The following is a 15996-nucleotide window of genomic DNA, read 5'->3' as shown; positions in this document are numbered from 1 at the left end:
TCTGGTGCCAGGCCTGGGCAAGGCAGCATCTTGTGAACAACGCCTATTTCAAAGGCAGAATGGCGTATGAGTAGTGGGCCAAAAACCCCAGACTTTTAAAACACTTCTGGATCAAGAGGAACCTCTGCCAAGGAGAAGAGCTGGAGAAGGAGTACTGCCCCTTTGTCTGTGACTGTGTTTGCAGGATTTGGCTGCAGTTGCTGCTTCTGCCTGAAAGAGGACAAAGACTGGACTTTGTGGTATATTCCCGCTTGTGAAGTGTCTCCAAGGGCTTGGAGTAGAGCTTACCTCCTGTTGGAAGTCTCAGGGATATCAAAGACTTCAATTTCATCTGGGAACTGTTTGTTTTGTACTGCAACAGAAGAAAAACCACCACAACACCATCAACGAAGCCTCTGCCTGCACTGTGAGCTGATGACGCCACACATAGCCGTGCCCCACGTCGCACTGCAACCCTGGTCTCACCGATGCCGTCACCTGATGCCTTCACTGAGCTGCTGCTTGCACTGTGACCTGTGAGCCCCGCACTCTGCATCGCCTTGCTCACACCATAGCTTTGGCTTCCCCGACGACAACGCTCCACGATGACACCACTGAAGCCAGCGCCATCGTCTCCACCATCGCCAACTGTCTGCACCACGACCCGTGGGATTGCACGGAGCCCGCCCCGCATTGTACTGCTGTCTTGGGCCTACCGATTACAGTGCTTCCACAACAACACCGCTGCTGCCTCCAACGCTACCTGGAGACACCACATGTTGCACTGCCCGCTTCACACCGCAGCCCTGGTCACACCGATGCCACAGGACGCCGTCACCAAGCTGCTGCCTGCACTGTGACCTGTGGGCACCGCACGTCAAATCGTTCCGCTTCATGCTGCAGCCCAGATGCCATCAGCACCAGCACGTCACCCTGCATTTCCAAGGTACCCTATGCAGGTCTTACCGACACCATAGCTGGCCTGCGAAGCTGCAGCTGGCATGAACTGTTGGATTTGTTGTTCACAATGCCATGATAGCCCCAGACCGAGCTATAGACCTTAAGGAACTGTATTTTTAAGGTAATTCTTGCAAGCAAAATTCACATCTTTATTACTGTATGTTGGATTTTTCCTGTTTTGGTCTTGTTTTATATAGATAAATATTGGCTATTTTCTGAAACTGGTGTGGTGTCCTTTAGTAGTGTTTTCACGGTATTACTGTGTGTTATGTGCAACTGCTTTACACATTGCGTCTGAGAAAAGCCTGACTGCTCGTGCCAACCTACCAAGGGGGTGAGCAAGGGTTATCTGTGCTAGGTATCTTCCTTATCATGACTAGAGTGAGGATCCCTACTTGGACAGGGTGCAAACCAACTGCCAACTTGAGATCCCATTTCTAACACTCACCAATCCTGTCCCCTCCATACTTATAACTCCATGTCTCACTATTGGCTACAGTACAGTTTGCTTTAAATCTGCCACTGTCTAAAACAATTAGTATCATAGGTAACTGCATGCTATTGACATGTGCGCTTCAATGGTATTATGTCAGGTTTGCATGGGTTTGAAGATGAATATGAGATTGAGGAAAAGTAAATTATTATCAAGCACCATCTTGTTTTCATTATCTTTTGTCCCAGATCATACGGACATCTGCTGTGATGTCACTGTCCAGTGCTGTTGATTGCATGATGTGGAAGTGTTGGGTGCATATGAATTCTAGAAGGTGTCAATTAGTGAGGCTGATCCTGGCATAACATTGTTTCTGGTGGGGTGTGTATAACAAATGTACCATATGAAGTTGCTTAATAAATCTCTTTTAATGAACCTTATAACCCCGGAGAAATTGACTCAGTAGGAAGGACCTTAAGGCTAAACATCGATGATCACATCTTTTAAAAAGTGCTACGTAAGGATGTAGGTACGCATTAGCTAGTAGGAACACAGATGGAGAGTAGTGACCGGGATAGAGAGGAAACATAGTTGTGATTTCAAACAGTGCAAAGATGCACAGTAGTGTGTATTCTGTTGATATCTCAAATGCTTGCTCAAATATACAAATCTCTGATTGATAGGCTTCTGTACCATTTATTAAGAAACATGGAGCAATGCTCAAGTGGGATGGATAGCCTTCCAGCAGTCCACTCATGGACTAGTAGTTCTACACATACCGAATGTACTGAACAACACAAGTGCTTTCTATGCTGTCACAGGGTGATACGGGAAGCTAATTACCTCATTCATCATTCATTATTATGTGACAAATTGTTTTTACACTATTTAGAAAGATACATGTTTTAGGTATTCCCTCATGGCCCTTATGCCACAGTGCTCATTTGTTACTTCAATGAAGAATTTTAAATTTAAGAAATATAAGTACGCATAGCACCTTTTCCTTTCGTAGCTCTGATAATGGTAAGGCTCTTCTTTTCTTCAACCTTTCCAATTCTGATTTTGTGGTCTCCAGTTGCAACAGAATGCTTTCCTTAAAATAAAATGAAGATGATCACCAAGTGAAAAACACACTCAAAAGCCTCCTATTTACATTGTTAGCTATTTTCCTGTAAATCTTTACGGAACAGCTTCTTATCTAGTAGTAGGTTCACTCACTCCTCCTGCTTGAAAGGTTATAGCTACTTTAAGCATGACTCTGAAAGAGGTTTCTTGACGGTAGCATAATCTATGATTTATCTACATTCAGTGTTTAGCTATATACTTGTGTACTTCTATAAAGAAAAACTACATAAACAAGGAGTCTTAATTTACTGTTTGTCCCCAAAATACTTAAACCGCTATGGATGGATGTGGAGAGGGCACATGGAACTGTACTAAATGGGGAGTGACACATATGAAGACATGAGGGAAACACACAGAGCCTTGAGGGGCAGAAAAAATAAAACTACCTACATGGAGGCTCAGTGGTAAGCAGAACATAAAGGAAGGAGATGAATGGGGTTTTCTCCCACATGACAGAAAGACATGTAGAAGGAAAAGTAGAAAGGGGAGACAAACTATACTATGGAAGGACTAAGAAGCCTCCCCCAAATTAGGAGAAAGTAATGACAAAATGGAAAACATAAGGAGAAACATTTGAAAAAAATCCTTGCAAACAGTGGATTTTAACCAATATTAATGCAAATATTATGCAAATGGTTGACAAATGAAATTAATGCAAATGAAAGAAAGAACTAAAAATGAATGTAAACCAAATACATGCATTGATGAAGCAATTCTATACCATGTACATGAGAAAAGCAGTATTTTTTTAAAAAAATGTTCATCTCTCCCTAATAAATTTCCTTAAATTTAGAAACAAATTGTTGGATCTGGAAAGCAATAATTTATTGCCGTTTTGTAAACACTCAGCTTCACAATATCTGCAAGTGTTAGGTTCAATCCTGATGTATCAGTTCTGCCTAGAATTATCTTAGCATGACCAATGTTTCTCTTTACTTATTCATGGATAAAACACTGATATTTTCCCAGTCTTTTTGATACTGCTTGAGATTTAGATTCAGATTAAGAGTTGCATTCCCATTGGGTACATTTAATTTTATGTCCTAATTAAGTTTGATATATTTATCTAGTGTTTTGCCAAATCAATGGACTCTTTCCTCTGTTTAAAATTTTCCTAGGCTTTGCTTCTCATTCTTTCCCTTTGTGCATAGTACACATGTAATTGAGTTGAATTTGCTCCAACAGATGTTCCTTTATTCATAATAAAAATGTTTTTTAAATGCAATCACCACATCACAGGAAATCTCTGTGCTTTTTATGATGTGTGGGTATGGTCTCCATCTAGTGGGCATATAAATGTGGAATACAATGTCCACTCCAATTTAATTGTGATCATGGTGATAGTTAATCTCAGGGCAATCATAGGGAAAATATTCTCATAATTTGTATTTTCTACTGAAACAATCAGTTCATGTAAAAGAATGATAAGTCATCGTCTATGTCTAGTGATGTATAGAAGATATAGGTGGTCATTCCGACCGTGGCGGTCGGCGGTGAAGCGGCGGTAAGACCGCCAACAGGCTGGCGGTCTTTTTGCCATGGCCAGCCGCCGCTTCACCGTTCTGACCGCCACGGCAGTAACGACCGCCGGGCTGGAGACCTTGGTCTCCAGCCCGGCGGTCGTCACATACCGCCGCCGGTATTCCAACCCGCCTGACCCCGGCTTACCGCCATGGATTTCATGCGGTTTGGGACCGCCATGAAATCCATGGCGGTAAGCATTATCAGTGCCAGGGAATCCCTTCACTGGCACTGATAGGGGTCTCCCCCACCCCCAACCCCCACCCTGACTCCCTCCCCTACCCCCCCACCACCCCTGCCACCCCCAAAAGGTTGCAGGACCCCCTTCCCCACCCCGATCCCCAACATATTCACACACACATACACGCACGCATTCATGCACATACACACACCGCCCCGCATTCATGCACATACACACACCCCCGCATTCATGCACGCATTCATGCACATACACACACCCCCCGCATTCATGCGCGCATTCATGCACATACACACACCCCCCCGCATTCATGCACGCATTCACACGCCCCCTCAACATACACACACGCACACCCCCATGCACGCACACAACTCACAACACCCCTCCGCCCCCCTTCCCTAGCGGACGATCACCTTACCTGTTCCTGGTGATCCTCCGGGAGGGAACGGGACCCATGGGGGCAGCTCCGCCGACACCGCCACGCCAACAGAACACCGCCACAGCGAATCACAGATCGTGATTCGCTGGGCGGTGTTCTGTTGGCGTGGCGGTGGAGGTGGAGCTACCTCCACTTCCCCGCCTGCCGCCAGTATGGCTGTTGGTGGCGCTTCGTCCGGAAACGGGCGGAGCGCTGCCAACAGTCAGAATGGCCCGTGCAGAAGACCGCCAGCACTGGCGGTCTTCCGTACGGCGGTCCCTCAGCGGTCTATTGAAAAAACCGCTGAGGTCGGAATGACCCCCATAATCTCCTATTTCTGGTCGATACAAAATAGAGTGGGCCACATCACAAGTACCTAAAACCCCCTCAAAACTGTGGAAATTGTCTCCCAGGAAATCAAAGATGAACACCCAACTACAGAAAAAAGCTAAAAAAAAAACAACACCTCTCCTCATTTCATATTCCTGAGATCTGATGCTACAATGCTTGATGTTCCAGGAAATGTAAAAGTGGAGCATAGCTGCACAGGTTTGAGGCGCTTATAACCAGTGGCGTAGCGTGGGTTGTCAGCACCCAGGGCAAGGCAAGTAATTTGCGCCCCCTAACCCGGGGCAAGGCAAGTAATTTGCGCCCCCTAACCCGTGGATTTAGTCTCTTCCAAGATGTTGCGCCCGGTGCGGCCGGCCCCCCCTGCACCCCCCACGCTACGCCACTGCTTATAACAGTCTCCCTAGGTACACAGTGAACCGTTGCAAACTCTCGAAAAATAATTGAGGCTAAGAAATGCATTTGAAGCACTTGTTCTAGATATAATGGCTTAAATATACAGACTAAAAAGCAATATGTTTGGAAACAGTTCTGATGGGGAGCTTACGAAGCACTCCACAGTTCCCGAGAGGTCATTCCTCTAATGATGGTAGAAACACTAGATACATAGCATATAAATGTTTTCACATAAGATCTATTACACATTCGATGAGCAATGGTTTCTGCAGGCATGAAATAAAGTTAATGAACAAAATGGCCCCAATGGTCCCTCATGTTGGGACTAGATATGTGGGAAACAGCAGTGGGGTTGTGAAGAGAGGCACAAAGAAGCATTCTAAAACCATAGAGTTTCCTCATTTGGTGCACCTTTGAGCACCCTCAGCATCTGTTTCCTCAAAACATCGGCCCTGCGCAATTAGATGACAGACCTTGCTTCAAGTGTATCTGACATGTCTTGTGCTGTCTCGCTATCAACAACCCTTCTCACACTCTGCCTTGTGTTACAAACTATTCCAAAAACCCTACATGCTGCTTAAGCAGTTCTGGTCACAGTGCTAACCAAACACATGAATATGAGTGGAAATGGGTTTGTCCTTCTTCAGTATCACCAATGCGAGTCAATCAAAAGAGATAAGTTGTATTTAATGGGGTTTTTCTCGACTAAAGATTTTCAGGATAATGACTATTAAATGCTTTTGATTAGGTTCAGTTTTTTCCCAATTTTTTATTATGGATTACCTGAGAATCAAGTGTAACGCCAGCACTCATTGGACTACAACATATACCTAGCCTAAATAGGCAACTACACTAAAAAGAAAGTATTGTAAGATGATGATCTGCCATTTCCAAACTATAGAAGACACAATGTATAGACAGCTGGTTCCACTAATGAACACGTCATTCCTCATGCATTTACTGAACATATGCTGGGCTGGTCACACATCAAAGAATCCAAACTGACAGGTCACCTATATACTAATTCAGCACAAGGGTTTCGCATGCCTGTGCCGATTTTGAGTTTGGGCTTTAATGCACAAAGATTCAACTCGATTCTGCGTAATGGTAAACGAAACATGAATCCATAGCATAAATTACAAGATGAGTTGCACTGCTGGATAGGAACGTGCAGTAACTTATTTGGTTTTCTCTTGTTCTTTCAATGTTGTTTCCATTGACTTACACTTTGGGCCTGTACGAAAGAAAGTGTGTGAAGACTAGCAGAGATATGAAATATTGAGACCTTGTCTATTTGAAGGCAACATATCAAACCAACCCTGAGGTAGAAATGTGAATGTAAAGGCCCAAACCCACAGCATCAATCATAGTGACAAATGACAACATCAAACACATATCTGTATGCAAGCAAAAAGATGGCAGTTTTTCTAGTATTTACCTTTTCCTGCTCCATCTCAGATAAGTGTTGCTTCTCCTTGTCCTGAGACTTTTCCAATTGGGACTTCAACTCTTCCATGTCATGAACTAACTTGCAGTGTTTGTTTTTCATCTTCTGGGCTTCAACTTTCTCATTCTCTTGAATTTTATCCAGCTGGGCTCTGAGTTCCTCAATTTCATTCAATAAACTATCCTGGAGAGAAAAACTCAATAATATATGACACTCAGCAGAGCAAAGAAAATATTTTGCTATAATTTCACTCAGTTTGGAAATCGGGTATTTTTAGGCCAAGTGTGTGCAATTAAGTCTAGGATAACTTGATCCGTGTCAGATTTCAGGTAAATGTCTGTGTCGTGTAAATTGGTTCTAGCCAGCTTAAGCCTCTGAGATCTTCCAGACAGTCCTTCCTACCTAGAATATCCTTTAGAAATACTGATTTTTGATTAGTACTGCAAACTAAAAGAATCAAGGGTCCAGGCTAATATTACAGAACTTCGGGACCTAAAACATCGCATATTTGGTCCCAACTTTCAATGGGTGTGTGGTTGAGGGGACACTACTTACAGAGTATTTCAAGTAAGTGTTCACAAACATTTCTAGCATATGCCTGTTTTCCTTAACCCTTGCTATGTGGAATCTCCACAATACTGTCTTGCGAGGTACATAGTGTTTGAAAAATAACAACGAGCAGCAAATATCTTTTTATCTACTTTTTTCACTTCAGGGAAAACAATTTTTCATAAAATACATTCCCCTCCTATATCCACTCTATTGACTTCGGGATTGTGCATAAACTCCCCTGATGCTCCCTTTGTAAAGTTCACCTTTATTCATCCAGATGTTGCTTACAAATGCAGACATCTATGTGCACTTCACATAAGTACACTCAGAGATGATGTCTCTACATGCGTAATGTAGACTTTTCTAGATTTATGGATCAACTCATGCATGGCATGGGTTTTTCAATGCACAATCACATAACACACTGAAAACACTGTGGGTATCACCTTAGATACTCCATCCAGTTCAAACCGTGTTGGAACTACAAGAGCATAACTTTGAAGCCTCTGAAATATAATGAGTCCATGCTATCTCAAACCACTTCTTAATTATTATGATGACTTCCCCACACTATAAAGATGAGTTAAGGAAGTTTTTGTAGTTGGAGGGCACATCACTTCACACAGTGGTATTGGTGGTATTACACTCAGTTTGCAAGAGGGCTTGCTGACAGAAACATGAATATGCGAGAGCTGCTGAAGAACGAGGGCAAATTTGCTTAGAGTAAAATTTACAGGAAGACAATAAGAATATAAAAAGGGAAATTGGAGTAGCATTTTCGTTACAGGATTTGGTTGCTGTGATGAGGCAAATATTATTTAATAGAGGCTGTAGTTAGGAGAAGTGGAAACAAGTGGTTCATCAAGATCCTGAGATAACTATGATAAGGGGATGGTAGAAGGATATTTGGTCCAAGCAATAGATAGATCTTTGGCAAAATACAGTTCTAATGGGTGAATAAGGCATCCGGCACGGAGCAATTGTTTCTTTCAAAGGCATTGAGAAAACGGTTATTCACACTGGCTCTGAAGGGAAATATGGGACAAAGTATGACTATGAGACATCTCAGAGAGCTGTAATGATGGCTAGGGAAGGGCAGTGATGTAGAGTTGTCGGGGGGAGGATCGTGTAACATGCTAACTAAATGAAAAGGCATACAAATCAACAAGCAACCTCTAAACTTTGTTTCTGCATAAATCTTATTTACAGTTACAGAGGATATCATGGGAAGAGTAGATATTTCAGGAGAGCATAAAATGTTTCCCATCGTGATGTGGATTATCATTTGGAATGGTTAAAGAAAATGAAGTGACAATGCATGAATTACCTGAGTGTAAAAATGAAGTAAATAACTTATAGAAAAGGGATTCCAGATAAAGTTGGTGTATGATGTCTGATAATGGTTTTTAATTAGTTTTTGAGGACGTGTACATATTTCGAGGAAATGAGTATTAATCATAGGTAGGTGGCTTTTGTATACTTCTCGTGTCAGTGGCTTAACAGAGATAACCATTTCATAAGTTGCTTGTATTGTTGTAAATGAAACGGTGCTGACCTACAATATGACAGATTATTTAGTTACAGCTTGTAGCCCATTTCCTTTGATGGGGCAAAAGAAGACAAGAACTAAATGAAGTGTGTGTATGGAGTACGATTAAGAAGTGGCAAATATGACAGGTGAATGAATCGGTGGACAGAAGCAGAGACAGTGTAAGTCATACTTAAATAATTTGGTGCAGTGTAAAACCATGTATACGGAGGTTTGTGAGATAGTGTGAGTAAAAATTGCATATGGGTACAGTAGGCTTTTGTGTTCTAAAACTGATGCTTAACAGGAAATGTGCAGAAAATGCAGAAGCTTTAAAGGATCGTTCAATGTAAAAAAAGGAAGATTGACCAAGGTGAGGATAGATGGAAGCTGGAAATATCGGAAGGCTACTGAAAATGTGGATAGCTTGATAGGTGTAGCAGATTATGAAGTAAGACCAGGACTGGAGAAGGTTTATTTGACAGTTTATGTAATGCTTCATAGGAACAATGTATTGAAAACATGTCAAAATGTTGTAATGTAATCATGCCACATTATTACTTTATTGCTTCTTAGTTGTTTTATCAAAGTGTGGTGGCAATTTAATTTGAGGGGGGTTGTTATATAAAGCTTACATTGTAGATTTGGAAAGTGGAATGTGGGGTTTTGTTGTGAAGGAAATTTTAGGATTCTGGAAAAAAGCAGGTAAGTGTGCTAGCGAAAAAACTGGCACGTCAGGAGTGTTTACTTTACATAGTAAATCATCCTGGAGATTGTGCCTAACTACTTAATAATACAGCAGCATTGAAAAAGCAAAGAAGCTGGCAGGCAAAAGGGAAGGAAGAGGAACCAAAAAGAGGGAAAGACAAGAGATCACCCACAACACTCACAAATGTTAAAATAGGAGGAGTGGGACCAGAGAGGAAAGGGGAAAGTGCTCAGTGGACCTGCTACCTGAAGCCCGGTTCGAGGTCAGCACCTTGGTGGCAGAAAGAACGAACGAGGAAGCCAGTAGATCTGAAGGAAGTAGTCTTCCATGAGCTACATGAGATAGTGGATGAGTACAAACAGGATGATGGTTGATCTGGGAGAAAGAAGCGGGAAAGGTTCTGGACAAGTGATGATGGTTGATGAATGGGTCTGACTTAAGCATCCTGCTAGTCGAAGGGGTAGTGGTACCAAACAGACTGTGCACAGTAAGGTGGTGAAAGTATTGAATGGTGCAATGGAAGTAGAGAAGGGTAGTGTCTGGAATTTTAACCAAGTGTTTGTTTACAGTGTGCGGCAGGCAAAGCCACTACCCATGGCTTGTTGTACCGAGCCATGGGTAGTGTCTCCAACTTTCACTTCTGTTGAAGGCCAGAAGTAATGTGTACTTTGATTTGAAGTGACCTGGTACTACAGGTAGATGTGCTGCCCAATCTTCATGGGTTCCAGTTTGCTAGATAACTTTCAGTGAAGGTGGTGGAAGTGTAGCTACAGGCAATCATTTTGTGTTGAATTAGAATTCTCCGGAGCCGATTTCCAAAACGATGGTGGTGAGGTAGAGTGCGAGATGCAAGAGGTTGTTTAAAACATAAAATTATTACTTTCTGAAATAATAATTAATGTGTGTGGTCCCTTTTATCGCTTATTAAGTTTTTGTTGTTCATTGTTAAGAAGAAAGGTGTATGGCATGAGCTGGTCTGGATAATGCCTGGTATGTGATAGAATCTGTAATGTAGATGGCACTGATGAATGATGCATGGAAATGGCTAGATGGAACGGAAGGATTAGAAGTTATGATTTAAGGGGAGATGGTTATTCTTTGGGAGATCGAAGGAGGATGCACAGATCCTACCCCGTAAGTCCATTTACCCACACTGTATTAGAACCATTATTTGTCCCTGGTGCCAAATCGGACTAGATGTGCCTAGACGAGCTGCAGTACATGCTGTTGCATGTTGCTCTTGTTTTGCTACAATAAATCCTTCTGGACGAGGAACCTGGGAAGTCTGCTTCATCACTTACCCCAGAAAGGGAGCCCAAAGAGGAAAGAAAACACAGAGAGGGATAAAGAAGTGGATATATTTAAAAAAGAACCAAAGAGATCTTTAGATTCTCCTGCAATAGAAAGGGCGGGGGCCTTCGGAGGGGGCTAAGGATGTACTATACAGTGCCCTGCAAAAACAGATGTGCTTGCTTAAGTCCAGAAGAACAACATGGACAAAATACATTTTTATCAGGGACATTAACTGTGCGGGATTTGTCAGCGTGATGAATGCCATTCATTGTATAGAAATTACGGACCCTTGTTCTAGCGAAAAGGGACGAAAGAACAAATTTCACCAAGTTTATTTTTCTCTGGCTTCGCATACAAACCAGTGACACTGATGCCATTCAAAAGTATACGTCTCATCTGCAACCCCTCTGACACCAAATGTACTGACCTGCTGCTAAGTTCTCCAACTTTTCCTCACGCATCATTGCTACCAGCACTGACATAACACACTCACCAAATGATAAACCAGTTCAGTTAACTCCTTATAACACACGCTTATTTGCCCGCCCTACCCAGCACTATAAAGGGCTTGCACCATATACTGGAGCTACACCAAACTGCATAATAAAATAAATAAATGAAGACAGATAAACATGTTGCATTAAGATTACCAATTGCTAAGTGATGTAGCACTAATTTGTATTGCCAGAGCGGCATGGGCAAATAAAGCAGATGACCTGTGCCTTTCGGTAGAGCAAGGAAACAAAAAAGGTGAACAAAATGCAACAGTAGCTATTAATATGTCATTTGTGAGTTTCAAGCAGCAATCACCATAAGTGAAATCAGGAATCATACAAACAAGGGAGACTGGTTCTCAGGGCTTCATTGTTAGCATATATCTGAAATGTGCAGGCCTCCGGTTTCTACTTCTAAAATGTCACCTCTATTGACTCTATTAATTGTCTTTCTTTGTTACACCTTTCTGACAAAAGAATTATATATGGTTACAATATTGGCTATGCACAGAAACACAGATGCTTGAACCCCTGCTAGAACAACATGTCTAAATGAAATAGCAGTTTAGAAGATACTCACAATTTGTTCTTGCTTTCTTTTATTTTCCTCTTCCAGTTTGGTCAGTTCTTTATCATCTGCAGCATAATTCAATTTACTTTCACATGTTTCTGCTTTCACCAAACCATGAAAATGGAGTGGTTCCTCTGTTTGCTGTTCCTATATTACACAAAATAATCACTTATTAAAATAAGCAAAATGGCTAAAATGACGGACAAGTCAGGCACCAATAGAAAGAAAGCATATTTTTCACAACTGTAACATAAATGATCTGAGTCTGAGCATTGTGTGTGAGCACCAAAGTGAGTATAATGCATGGAGGTGTGGAAACAAAGCAACTTATTTCTATTTCAAAGGGGTCTGAGAAGGGCTGGTTGAAGCATTTGTGTTGCCATGGGTAGATGTCGTACATTCAAGCAGCTCCCTCTGCCTTCAGCCTTAGAAAAAACCTCTGCCCACTTGTAGGTTTAATCTAATACCACCTGTTGGTGGAGCCTTCGACAGCTGCCAGTTCTTACCATACGCCAGTCACGGGCAGTAAAGTTTCTAACACTCATTGCACCGCCCCTCCCAACAGCTCCCCTCCCTTGTGAATAGTCAAGCTGGATGCTTCCTACTCACCCACCACAGCTTTTTACCCAGTGGGTCCTTGATATGGGTAGGGGATGGTAGACTCTTGATGATGAAGTCTCCAGAGTAAGAGAATCCCTGCTAGAATAAAGTGAGTGAGTGAGCCAGTGTGTTTTGATAGCAACAGATACTATCATAACTACCACACGGCTAACTTCCTGACCACTACATAAGAGGGGTGTATGCACCACTGCCTCCTCCCTCCATGCACAGTAAGTGAATAAGATAATGATGCAGAAATGTATGTTGTGATTGACTGTATTAAATTTTAGGTTTATTCAACTTTCAAAGAAACCATACAGATCCTTAGGAGTATGCATGTATAGAAGTAGAGAAGGAAAACATTCCTACCATAGCAGCTTGAAACCGGACATGGCAATCGTACGTACAGCCATCTTCACATTCTTAGTCTACGAGGAATCGATCACCAAGCAAAATAATTTTTTAGATGGGATGCACCATATAGCCGTGCATGGCTTTGAGTAAACAATGAATACAAAGTCACCGCCCATAAAAGAGCATCAGCCTACACACTGGAATCCAGAACAAGGTATATTTTGCAAGAGGTAGGTTTCTGGAATGACACCGTCTCTATTGTAGTCTTCCATGGAGTTAGTAGTAGGAAGCAAAAGAAACAAACCTTGGCGTAATAACAGTGTATGATGCATTTGGTGCAAAGAATAAAGAATAGCGACTAAAGTTCTGTGTTAATGTTGACAGTTAGCATCCACATTGGAAAAGGCCTCCTCAGCTGGGATCTAACGTGGAAACAGAAGTCTGATGCTTATAGATGATGAGCCAACTACCAGACCTTTAAAGAAACCTTGAAGCTGAGACATGTGCAGTGTCTAATACTGCTAAATCTTCTTATAACTAATGGATTACCTGCCAGTATGACTATACATTTTGTGACTTTACTGATGAGCCTTGATACTCTTGAAAGCCAAATACTAAGGTCCCCTGCAGGTAGAAGAATGGATTGGATTTTGAAACATACATAAGAAACACATGTAGCTCTTTCATGAACAAACCTGCATGATTGTTTCAGCTAACGTATGGTGTAAAATATGAAAAGTCACTTACAGAGCAAAGAGAAGGGTGGAATTTAAAGTCATATTCATAGGGAGATACTTTATAAGTACTACACCACCATTTCCTTGACTAAGCAAAAACAAAAGATCTGCTCTGATGAGATGTCTCCCATACATTAATATTTTTGTCTTAGATAACTGTATGCCATCCTTGGACTACAATGAACCCAGACTGAACTGTTAGGATATCTGACATTCAAAAAGTAACTAAACTTCTGTTGGGCCCAGGTTTTAAAGTTAGAAGACAAGGACACATAGATCTGACCAGTTGTGAAAAATTGTTTTTTTTATGGAGCCCTTCATATTTTCCATGTTTCATACATAACAACAGCTTTTACACTTTGGTGGAATGATGAACATTTCTATCTGTTAAGTGCATGAAATATCAAAGAAATTAGTAGATGGGTAGCTAACATCAGTAGATTGAAAGAAATGTACACCACACAGGTTTCCTATTGATTTCTCCTTTCATGACAAATGACTTCATATCAAGGTAAGTTGTGGCTATTAACACGTTTCCAAATGTACACAGTACATCAGTACTAGCTGTTCCTGATAGAACACTACTGTGATGTTTTCTGTGTACACCTTAACAACCAGGTTCCGAGACGTGACAGAAAATGTTCAAGGGCTAAATTCAAGACATCTATAAAGTGCTTTAAAATATGAGTTGGAATTTATTATGCACCTACTATTTTTGACCTCTGAAGGACTTAGTTGTAGTTTATGTTTTTATGATGCTTGTCGTATGTATTGTTATGAAATGTAAAATGTTTAATACCACTTGTCTAAGGGTGGTGCCATCTGCTACAAGTGCACAGTAACAATTATGTTTGTAGGGTGGTAGTCTGGAATGTAGTGTGAAGAATATAGTTACACCTTAATGTTGTAGCCAAAATATTGAGGCCAAAATACTGAAATATAAGTGCATGTAGGGAAGTACAGATTTACTGTTCTAAACTCCACATCTACTACTTTGGCAAAATGCACATTCTCAATACATACTAACCTCTGAATACTTTTTTCCTTGATATTATGGCCATCATATTAAAATATAACAATATTCTCTAATCTCTAATCAGAACCTGGACAGTTTGGATGCATGCTATACAAATAAATAACCATGAATCTCAGGTCACCAATGTGATATATCACCTCAACCTTTAACTAAAAAACAGTTACCTTAAGATAACTTAAGCTTTCCATGGGGAACCTTTAAAAAGAAAGGTCATCCCTTCAATAAGTTCCTGAACCAGAACTGAACAGATGAAGGGAAAGTGTGACATGCACCTGTATTGCCTATCACCTAAGCTGCACATAAGTAATCAAATGACCACACAGCCACACATCTCAATATTCCCTGCAATCACCAAATTATACAGAATGTACTGTTGTTGAGTAAGTGGATCACTTCCCATGATCAAAAGCTATTCTCTTTGCGAAGGAATGTCTATCTAATATGTGTATCAAGACGTTCTCCAACATGTTAGAGTCCATGGCCTGGAGACCATATAGTCTTTGGTCTACTTTAAGCAAACAAAACATTAGCAGCACCACACACAGGTTACAAAAGGAGCTATGAAGGCATTCAGCAGTTATTAGAGCCAGCCAAGATATGCTAGCTAACCCTATATTTGAAATCTGAGGTGAGAGACTACAACAGTGTAGATGGAGACAAATAATTCGAATTTGCTAATAGCACCAGAGGGCAGAGGTAAGTCAGGGGTCTGACTTGACTCCAAGACCCAAAATGTGCCACAAAAGAATTGTTATATACTTAACACAGCTTATTTTTCTAACGTGCAAGTGTTTTTAGTGAGCACACTAAATTACACCGATGCATTGTGATATTTGCTAAAATTAATATTTTCTAAGAATAAATTTGAAAGATTCCAGAAAGGCTACCAATTCACTTAGGATGTACAGACATTTGAATACCAGCATGATAAAACTATTGCAAACAGACTGCAGAAGGGAGCTAGAAAAATAGATGTATGGCACCAGGTTGAGCTAAATGCACTATTAAGCTTATTTGCATGCGCTTAGTACTTCAAAGCAGGTTTTAGCAGGTGTTAGTCTGAAATATGATAAAGCCCTTAGCAGCAATTATCCCTGTTGGACTAGCCAAAGCTGTCAATTCATATTGAGGTATTATTCGGCTCTTGGGTCTTGGGACTGTGAGATCCAGGAGGCCTTTTATGATTAATTTATCTGCACTTTTTCCTGCGGCTGGTCAGAAACTTCAGTGCCTGGAAACCCTCATGAGTGACAAGCAGCGCCCTACAAATTCACCTTACATTACATTCTGTTCGGT

At 41.4% G+C, this 15996-nt stretch overlaps 1 protein-coding gene across 1 annotated transcript in view; it reads right to left on the bottom strand.

Annotated features, from left to right (window-relative positions):
• The window catches only part of LOC138295729 (golgin subfamily A member 6-like protein 7), a 277033-nt gene that overhangs the window by 151510 nt on the left and 109527 nt on the right, over positions 1-15996 (bottom strand). Inside the window, exons 5-7 of the mRNA XM_069234196.1 lie at positions 11983-12120; positions 6818-7009; positions 2370-2465 (exon numbers count right to left, since the gene is read on the bottom strand). Coding sequence (XP_069090297.1) covers positions 2370-2465; positions 6818-7009; positions 11983-12120 — 426 coding nt within the window. The remainder of the gene's footprint in view (positions 1-2369; positions 2466-6817; positions 7010-11982; positions 12121-15996) is intronic.

Source organism: Pleurodeles waltl, chromosome 5 (assembly GCF_031143425.1).
Source record: "Pleurodeles waltl isolate 20211129_DDA chromosome 5, aPleWal1.hap1.20221129, whole genome shotgun sequence".
Classification (NCBI taxonomy): Eukaryota; Metazoa; Chordata; class Amphibia; order Caudata; family Salamandridae; genus Pleurodeles; species Pleurodeles waltl.
This window is presented reverse-complemented; position numbering and strand designations above follow the sequence as displayed.